General features: G+C 38.8%; 3 protein-coding genes across 3 annotated transcripts; all 3 read right to left on the bottom strand.

Annotated features, from left to right (window-relative positions):
* Positions 1-399: 399 nt before the first annotated feature.
* Positions 400-2,954, bottom strand: LOC133576829 (protocadherin alpha-8-like). Its single transcript, XM_061930169.1, has 2 exons — positions 527-2,954; positions 400-426 (listed from the first exon to the last, which is right to left on the bottom strand). Exons 1-2 carry the CDS (start codon positions 2,858-2,860, stop codon positions 400-402), a joined length of 2,361 nt encoding a protein of 786 aa, XP_061786153.1. The 5' UTR covers positions 2,861-2,954.
* Positions 2,955-4,257: 1,303 nt separating this feature from the next.
* On the bottom strand, positions 4,258-6,785 carry LOC133583070 (protocadherin alpha-8-like). The gene is made up of 2 exons (XM_072912395.1): positions 4,393-6,785; positions 4,258-4,284 (listed from the first exon to the last, which is right to left on the bottom strand). Exons 1-2 carry the CDS (start codon positions 6,724-6,726, stop codon positions 4,258-4,260), a joined length of 2,361 nt encoding a protein of 786 aa, XP_072768496.1. The 5' UTR covers positions 6,727-6,785.
* A 2,068-nt stretch (positions 6,786-8,853) lies between these two features.
* Positions 8,854-11,305, bottom strand: LOC133576831 (protocadherin alpha-8-like). The gene is made up of 2 exons (XM_061930171.1): positions 8,981-11,305; positions 8,854-8,880 (listed from the first exon to the last, which is right to left on the bottom strand). The coding sequence occupies exons 1-2, from the start codon at positions 11,303-11,305 to the stop codon at positions 8,854-8,856; spliced, it is 2,352 nt and encodes a 783-aa protein (XP_061786155.1).
* Between the last annotated feature and the right edge of the window lie 1,510 nt (positions 11,306-12,815).

Here is a 12,815-nt window from a genome sequence, read left to right as displayed (position 1 = left end):
TAAACAGTTCGGAAACCATTACAATATCATGTATATTCAGGAAAAACCGTGTATGTCCGAGGAACAATTTTTGTGGCACTCCACAACTAAAAATATGTAAAGCCAATTTCCAATTGGTAACTTCCATAAACTGCTTTCTGTCTTTCAGCAAACTTTTGACCCACTCATGTACCACTCCTCGTATTCCATATTTGTAAAATGTGTCCAATAATATTTCATGATTAAGTGTATCAAACAAATCTCTGCAACTACTGTGTACATTGATCACTTCACTCAGGCTTCTACTTTGAAGCATACAAGCAGCAAATAAGAACAAAAAGCAAACAAGAAAACATATTCAGCACCATGGAAATCATGTAATTGCACATTTCAAGCCAACAATATGATTCTATCCAGCTATCAGCAAGATGTGGACACATTATAGCTCTTGAAAACACACCATTTTAGACCACATTGACTGAAGTCATAAAAGTGCACAAATAACTTGTTGTAAGCAATCACTATTGGAAATAAATGTTGTTCTTACCTCCCCAGAAGAAGTGTGTCTCCTGTCAGGGAGCACCAGAGTGTTGGCGTGGCTGCCCGGGACTATAGTAGAACCTATACTCATTCTGGGTCCAACTAGCATGTAGCGTTTGTCTCCTGATCTGTACTGGATGCTGTGACACAGTGTCCCATCATAATTAGCGTCTTGGAGATATTTGGAAGTGTACCCTGTGGATTTGGAGCACTGCATGGCGATCAGCACGATGATGCTGATGACAAAAAGCAGCGAGACCGAGCCCAAAGTGACGATGAGGTAAAAAGTCACATTGTCGTCCTCCTCGTCCACTTTTGCTGCTGCACGTTTGACATCAGAAGCTGCAAAAGCCTCTTTGGGCTCCACAAGTTTGACAGTCACAGTAGCTGTTGCTGACAGGGAAACGTTGCCATTGTCTTTGACCAGTATGAGCAGTCCATGCTCAGCCTCGTCCGTCTCTGTGAATGAGCGAAGTGTTCTGATCTGGCCCGTATAGCGGTCCAAAGTAAAGAGACTGTGGTCAGTGACTTGCTGCAGTGAAAACAGTAACCAGCCGTTATATCCTATATCAGCATCATAGGCTCTGACTTTAGTCACCAAGTCTCCTGCTTTCATATTGCGGGGAATCTCCTCCACACCTTCAGCAGAACCGTTGGAGCTGACTGGATACAGGATGACTGGAGCGTTGTCGTTCTGATCCAGAATGAACACGTTCACTGTCACGTTGCTGCTCAGTGGAGGACTTCCACCGTCTGTGGCCACTACTTGGAACTGGAAACTTTTCAGCGTCTCAAAGTCAAAACTTTTGAGTGCTGATATTTGTCCATTTTCAGAATTAATGTTGAGGAAAGACATGATGTCATTGTGACGGCCCTCTCTCACAATGTGATAAGAAACAGCTGCATTGTCATTCAGATCTTTGTCTGTGGCACTTACAGAAAAAATAGAATTGCCAGCAACATTGTTCTCAATCAAGTAGAACACGATCGGGTTCTTTTCAAAGTGTGGACTGTTATCATTAACATCTGATATCTGAATACTGAGAGTTTTAAACGTTGATAAAGGAGGCTCACCACAGTCAGTTGCTTGTATAGTGATTTCATAATGTGACACCTTCTCTCTATCTAAATATTCTTTAGTGACAACTGAATATATGTTCTCCTTGTAGGAAGGCTTTAATTCAAAAGGGACATCATTTATTATGGTGGAAATAATTTTACCATTCACACCTGAGTCTTCATCCTTCACACTAATGAGGGAAATAACTGTACCAGGCTTAGAGTCTTCAGGTACTTTATTAGACAATGATGTCACTTCTATTGTTGGTGGATTATCATTAATGTCTCTTATCTTTATAATGACTTGACACACACCTTTCAGAGGAGGTATTGCTTTATCTGATGCCTCTACGTCCAGTTTATAAATATCATTATCTTCATAGTCAATTATTCCTTTTACTCGAATAATTCCAGATGATTCATGCAATTCAAAAACATTATACACATTTTTCTTTAATGTTTTTGCAAGGCAATAATCAATTTCTCCATTAGTGCCTTCATCTGGATCTGTTGCGTTCATTTTAAATATTGAAGTGCCAATTTGAACATTTTCTGCAATAGTAACTTGATATATTTCTTGACTAAACATGGGTCTATTATCATTAATGTCGAGGACAATAATGGACACATTTAGAGAGCCTGATCGTGGAGGTTTACCTCCATCCACCGCTGTGACCAGCAGCCAATGTTTGTCCTTTTGTTCCCGGTCCAGAGATTTCTTCAGGACCAAAAACGGAACTTTATCCTCATCGCTTTGGCGGAGATCAATTTCAAAATGTTCATTTGCTGTCAGAGTGTATGCACGTATGGAGTTCATCCCTGCGTCAGGATCATGTGCTGCATGCAGCTGGAATCGCATCCCTGGTAGCGTCTGCTCTGCTATTTCAAACGTTTGCTCTCTTTCATTAAAAGTAGGAGAGTGGTCGTTGACGTCGGTGATTTCTACAACTACATAATGTATTTCCAAAGGGTTTTCCACGATGACTTTAAGCTCAACAAGGCAGGCGCCGCTGCCCCGACAGGACTCATCTCTGTCTATTCTCTTGTTCACATGCAAAGCCCCATTGTGCTGGTTTACCTCAAAGAAGGCCTCTTTGGATTCTGAAACCACTCGGAACCGTCGATCGACAAGAGAGCTGACATCAAGGCCCAGGTCCTTGGCAACATTGCCAACAATAGTGCCGTGTTTTACCTCCTCGGGAATCGAGTAGCGAATTTCTGCAAAAGCCTGAATGGCCAGCAGCAGAAGCAGAGCAAAATGAAAAAGAAGACAGACCCCCATCGCTGATCATCAACATGCATCCACAGAATCCAAAGGTTGATATAAATGTTTAAATCCAAGGCATTGCTGCGGCGTGTGTGAGTGTCCAACACAATGTAACGTCGACGACTAATGCAGACTGCGTTTGTGTCAGCATCAAACAAAAGATTTAGATGGGAGGGACAGCGTATGCTCTTGGTTTTTAATGCAACACTGACACCCAGAGGAGGACTGTTGCTGAAGCGCTGCTAATAATTACTGCATATGAAAAAAACACCAAGCCAAATTTATTTTTAGGAAATCGTCATTTCAGAAAAAATTGGACTGTAACAATTGAGTCAATGTCTACATATATAAACCACTCCAACAATTACTGTATACCATTACAAATATAACATGTTTCCCTTGAAACACAATTAATCACACACTGTTTTAAACTACACACTAACAATAAACCACATGTTACACAATGCACTTTGTTTTTTGTCTGCCACGTTACTCACTGTTAAACTATTAGTGCAGATTTGAAGCTGTATATTGTGGTAAAACAACAAAACTGAAGAACAATTAGTTGCCAAGAAATGATTGTGAAAAGGAAAACATGTGCATTTGTAAATCAAAACAACATCAAGGTTTGAAGAAATATTATTATTATTATTAATACTTTTATCATCAGCATTATTATCATTATTTTGATTATTATTGTTATTATTTTGATTATAATCATTGGTTTCATTTTTATTACTAATGTTGTTACTATTACAATTGTTACCGTATTATTATTATTAAATAGTTAAACAATGACTTACACATCCATGTGCTGTTGTTGAAACTAATTATTCAGTAAATTGTGCAATACATTTATGTGGATAGCTAATCTTTCCGTTGGTTTACTACTTCCATAGTATTAGTTATCATCAAATTCAAAAATAAGATAAAAAAAATAATAACCAAATGGAGAAAACTGTAGAGATAATCCAAAGCTGATTTGGCCTATCGTAGAACAACTTTAAAAAGGTGCAAAGAAAAAATATATAAAATAAACTACGTGACGTGGAAAAAAATCACTGCAAATAGTGTGTATATTGGGCATGTTAGGTTTCAACTTTGAAGCATAAAACAACAAAGACGAACAAAGAGCTATCAAGAAAACATATGCCGCACCATGGAAAGCATTGATTTGCATAGGTCAAATGGTATGCTTGTATAGCGCTTTTCTACCTTCAAGGTACTCAAAGCGCTTTGACACTATTTCAACATTCACACACACATTCACACACTGATGGTGGCCCTAACCACGACCTATCAGGAGCAAGGATAAAGTGTCTTGCTCAAGGACACAACGGACGTGACGAGGTTGGTAGAAGGTGGTGATTGAACCAGGAACCCTCAGACAATAATATGATTGGATGCAGCTATCAGCAAGATGTGAAAACAGGTTTGGTCTTTAAAACACACAAACAATTTAAGACCACATAGACACCATGAACTCATTAAAGTGCAAATAATTCTGATGTACGCAATCACTCCATGAAAAAAAAAGGTTTTCTTACCTCCCCAGAAGAAGTGTGTCTCCTGTCAGGGAGCACCAGAGTGTTGGCGTGGCTGCCCGGGACTATAGTAGAACCTATACTCATTCTGGGTCCAACTAGCATGTAGCGTTTGTCTCCTGATCTGTACTGGATGCTGTGACACAGTGTCCCATCATAATTAGCGTCTTGGAGATATTTGGAAGTGTACTCTGTGGATTTGGAGCACTGCATGGCGATCAGCACGATGATGCTGATGACAAAAAGCAGCGAGACCGAGCCCAAAGTGACGATGAGGTAAAAAGTCACATTGTCGTCCTCCTCGTCCACTTTTGCTGCTGCACGTTTGACATCAGAAGCTGCAAAAGCCTCTTTGGGCTCCACAAGTTTGACAGTCACAGTAGCTGTTGCTGACAGGGAAACGTTGCCATTGTCTTTGACCAGTATGAGCAGTCCATGCTCAGCCTCGTCCGACTCTGTGAATGAGCGAAGTGTTCTGATCCGGCCCGTATAGCGGTCCAAAGTAAAGAGACTGTGGTCAGTGACTTGCTGCAGTGAAAACAGTAACCAGCCGTTATATCCTATATCAGCATCATAGGCTCTGACTTTAGTCACCAAGTCTCCCGCTTTCATATTGCGGGGAATCTCCTCCACACCTTCAGCAGAACCGTTGGAGCTGACTGGATACAGGATGACCGGAGCGTTGTCGTTCTGATCCAGAATGAACACGTTCACTGTCACGTTGCTGCTGAGTGGAGGACTTCCACCGTCTGTGGCCACGACTTGGAACTGGAAACTTTTCAGCGTCTCAAAGTCAAAACTTTTTAGTGCTGATATTTGTCCATTTTCAGAATTAATGTTGAGGAAAGACATGATGTCATTGTGACGGCCCTCTCTCACAATGTGATAAGAAATAGCAGCATTGTCATTCAGATCTTTGTCTGTGGCACTTACAGAAAAAATAGAATTACCTGCAACATTGTTTTCAGTCAGGTAGAACTCGATCGGGTTCTTTTCAAAGTGTGGACTGTTATCATTAACATCTGATATCTGAATGCTGAGAGTTTTAAACGTTGATAAAGGAGGCTCACCACAGTCAGTTGCTTGTATAGTGATTTCATAATGTGACACCTTCTCTCTATCTAAATATTCTTTAGTGACAACTGAATATATGTTCTCCTTGTAGGAAGGCTTTAATTCAAAAGGGACATCATTTATTATGGTGGAAATAATTTTACCATTCACACCTGAGTCTTCATCCTTCACACTAATGAGGGAAATAACTGTACCAGGCTTAGAGTCTTCAGGTACTTTATTAGACAATGACGTCACTTCTATTGTTGGTGGATTATCATTAATGTCTCTTATCTTTATAATGACTCGACACTCACCTGTCAGAGGAGGTGTGTCTTTATCTGATGCCTCTATGTCAAGATTGTAAATATCATTATCTTCATAGTCAATTATTCCTTTAACTCTAATAATTCCAGATGATTTATCTATTTCAAAAACATTATACACATTTTTCTTTGATGTTTTTGCAAGGCTATAATCAATTTCTCCATTAGTACCTTCATCTGGATCTGTTGCATTCATTTTAAATATTGAATTGCCAATTTGAACATTTTCTGATATTGTAATTTGATATATTTCTTGACTAAATATGGGAATATTATCATTAATGTCGAGGACAATAATGGACACATTTAGAGAGCCTGATCGTGGAGGTTTACCTCCATCCACCGCTGTGACCAGCAGCCAGTGTTTGTCCTTTTGTTCCCGGTCAAGAGATTTCTTCAGGACCAAAAACGGAATTTTATCATCATTGATCTGGCGGAGATCTATTTCAAAATGTTCATTTGCTGTCAGAGTGTATGCACGTATGGAGTTCATCCCTGCGTCAGGATCATGTGCTGCATGCAGCTGGAATCTCTTCCCCGGCAGTGTGTGCTCTGCTATTTCAAACGTTTGCTCTTTCTCAATAAAAGTAGGAGAGTGGTCGTTGACGTCGCTGATTTCTACAACTACATAATGTATTTCCAAAGGGTTTTCCACGATGACTTTAAGCTCAACAAGGCATGCGCCGCTGCCCCGACAGGACTCATCTCTGTCTATTCTCTTGTTCACATGCAAAGCCCCATTGTGCTGGTTTACCTCAAAGAAGGCCTCTTTGGATTCTGAAACCACTCGGAACCGTCGATCGACAAGAGAGCTGACATCAAGGCCCAGGTCCTTGGCAACGTTCCCAACAATAGTGCCATGTTTTACCTCCTCAGGAATCGAGTAGCGAATTTCTGCAAAAGCCTGAATGGCCAGCAGCAGAAGCAGAGCAAAATGAAAAAGAAGACAGACCCCCATCGCTGATCATCAACATGCATCCACAAAATCCAAAGGTTGATATAAATGTTTAAATCCAAGGCATTGCTGCGGCGTGCGTGAGCGTCCAACACAATGTAACGTCGACGACTAATGCAGGCTGCGTTTGTGTCAGCATCAAACAAAAGATTTAGATGGGAGGGACAGCATGTGCTCTTGGTTTTTAATGTAACACTGACACCCAGTGGAGGACAATCTGCAGCTGAGAAACTGCTAATAATTACAGCATACAAAAAACACATCCTAATGTATCTACTAAAAGATTGGTTCAAAAAAATGGCCAATAATAAATGTGGCAAAGTCCACATTTATGAACCACTTCATCAATCACTGTGTACTGTTACAAATATAACAGGTTTCCTTACCCGCCAGCTTAAAGCACACACTGACTATAAACTACATGTTCCACAATGCACCTCGATATTTGTTTGCCACCTGACTCATTTTTAAATTATGAGTGCAGATTTAAAGCCGTATATGTTTGTAAGACACAAACTTAAACAACAAAAAGTGTCACTGAATGATTGTAGATCAAGACAGTTTAACAATAGGTATAAAAAGAAGATAAATACCCAATTTTTAAAGGAAAACACTTGCAGTTTTAGAACAAAATACCAAACAAAGTTCTTATGCTTATAAATCTTAATTTTCTAAAATTGTTATTTTTAGTATTTTATTTATTTAATTTGTATTTATTATTGTTATTATTATTATTATATTATTACTAGAACTACAAGTACTATTATGAGACAGTTAAACCAGCTCTACCCACTTGCATGTACGCATGTGCTGTTGTACAACTTAATTATTGAATAGACTGTACAAAAAATCTACCTGTATGTCTGATGCCTTTTTCTAGACTGGTAGGCTCGTAAAATGATCCAGCATGAGATTTTAGAATAGTAATCAAATAGAGCAAAATTAAAAGATAATGTAAGGCCAATGTGACCTATAGTAAAAACATCTATATAAGACACAATTAATCAGAGAAATTAAGCCCTATAAAAATATTATAAAATTATAATGTTCCTACATTTTTACAGTCCACAGCACTACAAAAAAAAAAATCATACAATTAGTTATACCAGTTTTCAAGGACAATTTATTAACATCAAACAATCTTTTGATTTTGATAAATTAGTTTTTAACTACATCTCAAATATCTACCATATTTTTTCCTGAATAAAATAGGGTTGTGTTGTCCGCAAATAAAATTAATTTAAACAGTGGGGAAATGTTGCGTTTGGACCACTTGTTCCTCCCAGGGAATTCAAGTTTCTGGCCGTCGCTCCCAAGCTCTTTACTACACTTAAAGCTGAGTAAAAGAACAACCAGAGACAGAATAGGTATTTTGTAATATATTTGCAAAGCTTTGTAAATATCATGAGACCAGTCCAGCATAGAACATTCAATCGCGCAGCTAAGATGGTCTCCTCTCAAAAATGGCAACCTTCTCCTCTATCAAGTCTCTCTCCCTCCCACCCTCGTTGTCTTGTCTTTCCAGCCTAAACACATGCCCATTGTCCTCCGCACCTGGACATAAGAATAGATAAGAAGAAGGAGTATCTCTCTTTCTTACATTCCATATTCAAGGTTAGCACACAGTATTTGCAGACAACCAAAAGACCACAATTGGAAGAAAAACACTAGCTGTTTTGTAATATGATTATGAAATTAAAGAAGTAACACTTAAATTCGGATATATGTAAATATCTGCCTCCGACAGAAACCATAACAATATCATGCACATATTGTACGCAAGAAACCGCAGAAGATTGATCGTTGTGGCACTCCACAACTAATATTATGTAAGGCAGATTCCCAATTGTTAACTTCAATAAACTGTTTTCTGTCTTTCAGCTAACTTTTTATCCACTCATGTGCCACTCCTCGTATTCCATATTTGTACAATGTGTCCAATAATATTTCATGATCAAGTGTATCAAACACATCACTGCAACTAATGTGTACATTGTTCACTTCACTCAGGCTTCTACTTTAAAGCATACAAGCAAAAAAGAGAATGAGGAGCAAACAAGAAACATATTCAGCGCCATGGAAATCTTAGAATTGCGCAATTCAAGCCAACAATATGATTCTATCCAGCTATCAGCATGATGTGGACACATTATAGCTCTTGAAAACACACAATTTTAGACCACATTGACAGAAGTCATAAAAGTGCACAAAAAACTTGTTGTAAGCAATCACTATTGGAAATAAATGTCTGTCTTACCTCCCCAGAAGAAGTGTGTCTCCTGTCAGGGAGCACCAGAGTGTTGGCGTGGCTGCCCGGGACTATAGTAGAACCTATACTCATTCTGGGTCCAACTAGCATGTAGCGTTTGTCTCCTGATCTGTACTGGATGCTGTGACACAGTGTCCCATCATAATTAGCATCTTGGAGATATTTGGAAGTGTACTCTGTGGATTTGGAGCACTGCATGGCGATCAGCACGATGATGCTGATGACAAAAAGCAGCGAGACCGAGCCCAAAGTGACGATGAGGTAAAAAGTCACATTGTCGTCCTCCTCGTCCACTTTTGCTGCTGCACGTTTGACATCAGAAGCTGCAAAAGCCTCTTTGGGCTCCACAAGTTTGACGGTCACAGTAGCTGTTGCTGACAGGGAAACGTTGCCATTGTCTTTGACCAGTATGAGCAGTCCATGCTGAGCCTCGTCCGTCTCTGTGAATGAGCGAAGTGTTCTGATCTGGCCCGTATAGCGGTCCAAAGTAAAGAGACTGTGGTCAGTGACTTGCTGCAGTGAAAACAGTAACCAGCCGTTATATCCTATATCAGCATCATAGGCTCTGACTTTAGTCACCAAGTCTCCTGCTTTCATATTGCGGGGAATCTCCTCAGCAGAACCGTTGGAGCTGATTGGATACAGGATGACTGGAGCGTTGTCGTTCTGATCCAGAATGAACACGTTCACTGTCACGTTGCTGCTCAGTGGAGGACTTCCACCGTCTGTGGCCACTACTTGGAACTGGAAACTTTTCAGCGTCTCAAAGTCAAAACTTTTTAGAGCTGATATTTGTCCATTTTCAGAATTAATGTTGAGGAAAGACATGATGTCATTGTGACGGCCCTCTCTCACAATGTGATAAGAAATAGCTGCATTGTCATTCAGATCTTTGTCTGTGGCACTTACAAAAAAAATGGAATTGCCAGCAACATTGTTTTCAGTCAAGTAGAACTCTAGCGGGTTCTTTTCAAAGTGTGGACTGTTATCATTAACATCTGATATCTGAATGCTGAGAGATTTAAACGTTGATAAAGGAGGCTCACCACAGTCAGTTGCTTGTATAGTGATTTCATAATGTGACACCTTCTCTCTATCTAAATATTCTTTAGTGACAACTGAATATATGTTCTCCTTGTAGGAAGGCTTTAATTCAAAAGGGACATCATTTATTAAGGTGGAAATAATTTTACCATTCACACCTGAGTCTTCATCCTTCACACTAATGAGGGAAATAACTGTACCAGGCTTAGAGTCTTCAGGTACTTTATTAGACAATGACGTCACTTCTATTGTTGGTGGATTATCATTAATGTCTCTTAACTTTATAGTTACTCGACACGCACCTGTCAGTGGAAGTATTCCTTTATCTGATGCCTCAATATCCAGTTTATAAATATCATTATCTTCGTAGTCAATTGTTTCTTTAACTTTAATAATTCCAGATGATTTGTCTATTTCAAAAACATTGTACACATTTTTCTTTAATGTTTTTGCAAAACTATAATCAATTTCTCCATTAATGCCTTCATCTGGATCTGTTGCATTCATTTTAAATATTGAAGTGCCAATTTGAACATTTTCAGCTAATGTAATTTGATATATTTCTTGACTAAACATGGGTCTATTATCATTACTGTCGAGGACAATAATGGACACATTTAGAGAGCCTGATCGTGGAGGTTTACCTCCATCCACCGCTGTGACCAGCAGCCAGTGTTTGTCCTTTTTTTCCCGATCTAGAGAGTTCTTCAGCACCAAAAATGGAACTTTGTCTTCATCGATTTGGCGGAGATCAATTTCAAAATGTTCATTTGCTGTCAGAGTGTATGCACATATGGAGTTCATCCCTGCGTCAGGATCATAAGCTGCATGCAGCTGGAATCGCATCCCTGGTAGCGTGTTCTCTGCTATTTCAAACGTTTGCTCTTTCTCATTAAAAGTAGGAGAGTGGTCGTTGACGTCGGTGATTTCTACAACTACATAATGTATTTCCAAAGGGTTTTCCACGATTACTTTAAGCTCAACAAGGCAGGCGCCGCTGCCCCGACAGGACTCATCTCTGTCTATTCTCTTGTTCACATGCAAAGCCCCATTGTGCTGGTTTACCTCAAAGAAGGCCTCTTTGGATTCTGAAACCACTCGGAACCGTCGATCGACAAGAGAGCTGACATCAAGGCCCAGGTCCTTGGCAACGTTCCCAACAATAGTGCCGTGTTTTACCTCCTCAGGAATCGAATAGCGAATTTCTGCAAAAGCCTGAATGGCCAGCAGCAGAAGCAGAGCAAAATGAAAAAGAAGACAGACCCCCATCGCTGATCAACAACATGCATCCACAGAATCCAAAGGTTGATATAAATGTTTAAATCCAAGGCATTGCTGCGGCGTGTGTGAGTGTCCAACACAATGTAACGTCGACGACTAATGCAGGCTGCGTTTGTGTCAGCATCAAACAAAAGATTTAGATGGGAGGGACAGCGTGTGCGCTTGGTTTTTAATGTAACACTGACACCCAGTGGAGGACAATCTGCAGCTGAGGGGCTGCTAATATTTGAAGCATACAAAAAACACATCCTAATGTATCTACTAAAACATTGTTTCAAAAAATGCCCAATAACAAATCTGTCAAAGTCCACATAAATGAGCCACTTTATCAATCACTGCGTACTGTTCCAAAAAAAATCTGTTTCCTTTAAAACACATATATGCTGGTGTAAATCACACACTGACCATAAACTACATGTTCTACAATGCACCTCGATATTTGTCTGCCACCAGACTCATTTTTTAAGTTATGAGTGCAGATTTTAAGCCATATATTTTTGTAAAAAACAATCTTTAACAACAAAAAACGTTACTAAAAGATTGTAGATCAAGACAGTTTAACAACAGATATAGAAAGAACAAATATTCATTGTCAAAGGAAACGTGTAGTTTATAAACCAAAATACCAAGCAAAGTGCATATTATAATCAATCACAATTTTGTTAAATCATTATCTTTGCTGTTTTTGTATTTATTATTATGATTATTTATTATTATTATTATTACTACAACTACTATTATGAGATAGTTAAACCAGCTCTACCCACTTGAATGTACGCATGTGCTGTTGTACAACTTAATTATTCAATTTATGGTGCAAGAAAATCTACCTGTATGTGTGATGCTTTTTCTAGACTAGTATGCTCGTTAGTTTATCAAGCATGAGATAGTAGAATAGTAATCATAAGAGAAAAAAGTAAATACAATGTCAGGCCAATTTGGCCTATAGTGGAAACACCAAAAATAAAATGCAATTAAACAGAGATATTAAGCCCTATAAAAATATAATAAATATGATTATATTCCTACATTTTTACACAGTCCAAAGCACTACAAAACAAATTATAAAATTAGAGTTACCCGAATTCAAGGACAATCTATTAACATCAAACAATCTTTTGATTTTGATGAATTAGTTTTCTACTACATCTAACACATCTTCAATTGTTTTTTTCCTCAATAAAATAGGGTTGTGTTGTCCGAAAAATAAAATAAATTTAAACAGTTCTGAAACTAAAACAAAATCATGTACATTCATGAGAAACCGTGTAAGTTCGATTAACGATCCTTGTGGCACTCAACAACTAATAATATGTAAGGCAGATTTCCTATTGGTAACTTCCATAAACTGTTTTCTGTCTTTCAGCTAACATTTGACCCACTCATGTGCCACTCCTCGTATTCCATATTTGTACAATTTGTCCAATAATTTTTCATGATCAAGCGTATCAAACACATCACTCCAACTAATGTGTACATTGTTCACTTCACTCAGGAT

This window comes from Nerophis lumbriciformis, linkage group LG36 (assembly GCF_033978685.3).
Source record: "Nerophis lumbriciformis linkage group LG36, RoL_Nlum_v2.1, whole genome shotgun sequence".
In the NCBI taxonomy this organism is placed as follows: Eukaryota; Metazoa; Chordata; class Actinopteri; order Syngnathiformes; family Syngnathidae; genus Nerophis; species Nerophis lumbriciformis.
Note: the sequence above shows the minus strand (reverse complement) of the source record. Positions and strands in the feature narration are given on the sequence as shown.

What these genes read in the sequence shown, in the direction of transcription:
- LOC133576829 (XM_061930169.1), bottom strand. Translation starts at nt 2,860, where the DNA reads ATGGGGGTCTGTCTTCTTTTTCATTTTGCTCTGCTTCTGCTGCTGGCC. An exon ending in GACACACTTCTTCTGGGGAG is followed by an intron (nt 427 to 526) that starts GTAAGAACAACA and finishes TGTGTTTTCAAG; the next exon opens with AGCTATAATGTGTCCACATC.
- LOC133583070 (XM_072912395.1), bottom strand. Translation starts at nt 6,726, where the DNA reads ATGGGGGTCTGTCTTCTTTTTCATTTTGCTCTGCTTCTGCTGCTGGCC. An exon ending in GACACACTTCTTCTGGGGAG is followed by an intron (nt 4,285 to 4,392) that starts GTAAGAAAACCT and finishes TGTGTTTTAAAG; the next exon opens with ACCAAACCTGTTTTCACATC.
- LOC133576831 (XM_061930171.1), bottom strand. Translation starts at nt 11,305, where the DNA reads ATGGGGGTCTGTCTTCTTTTTCATTTTGCTCTGCTTCTGCTGCTGGCC. An exon ending in GACACACTTCTTCTGGGGAG is followed by an intron (nt 8,881 to 8,980) that starts GTAAGACAGACA and finishes TGTGTTTTCAAG; the next exon opens with AGCTATAATGTGTCCACATC.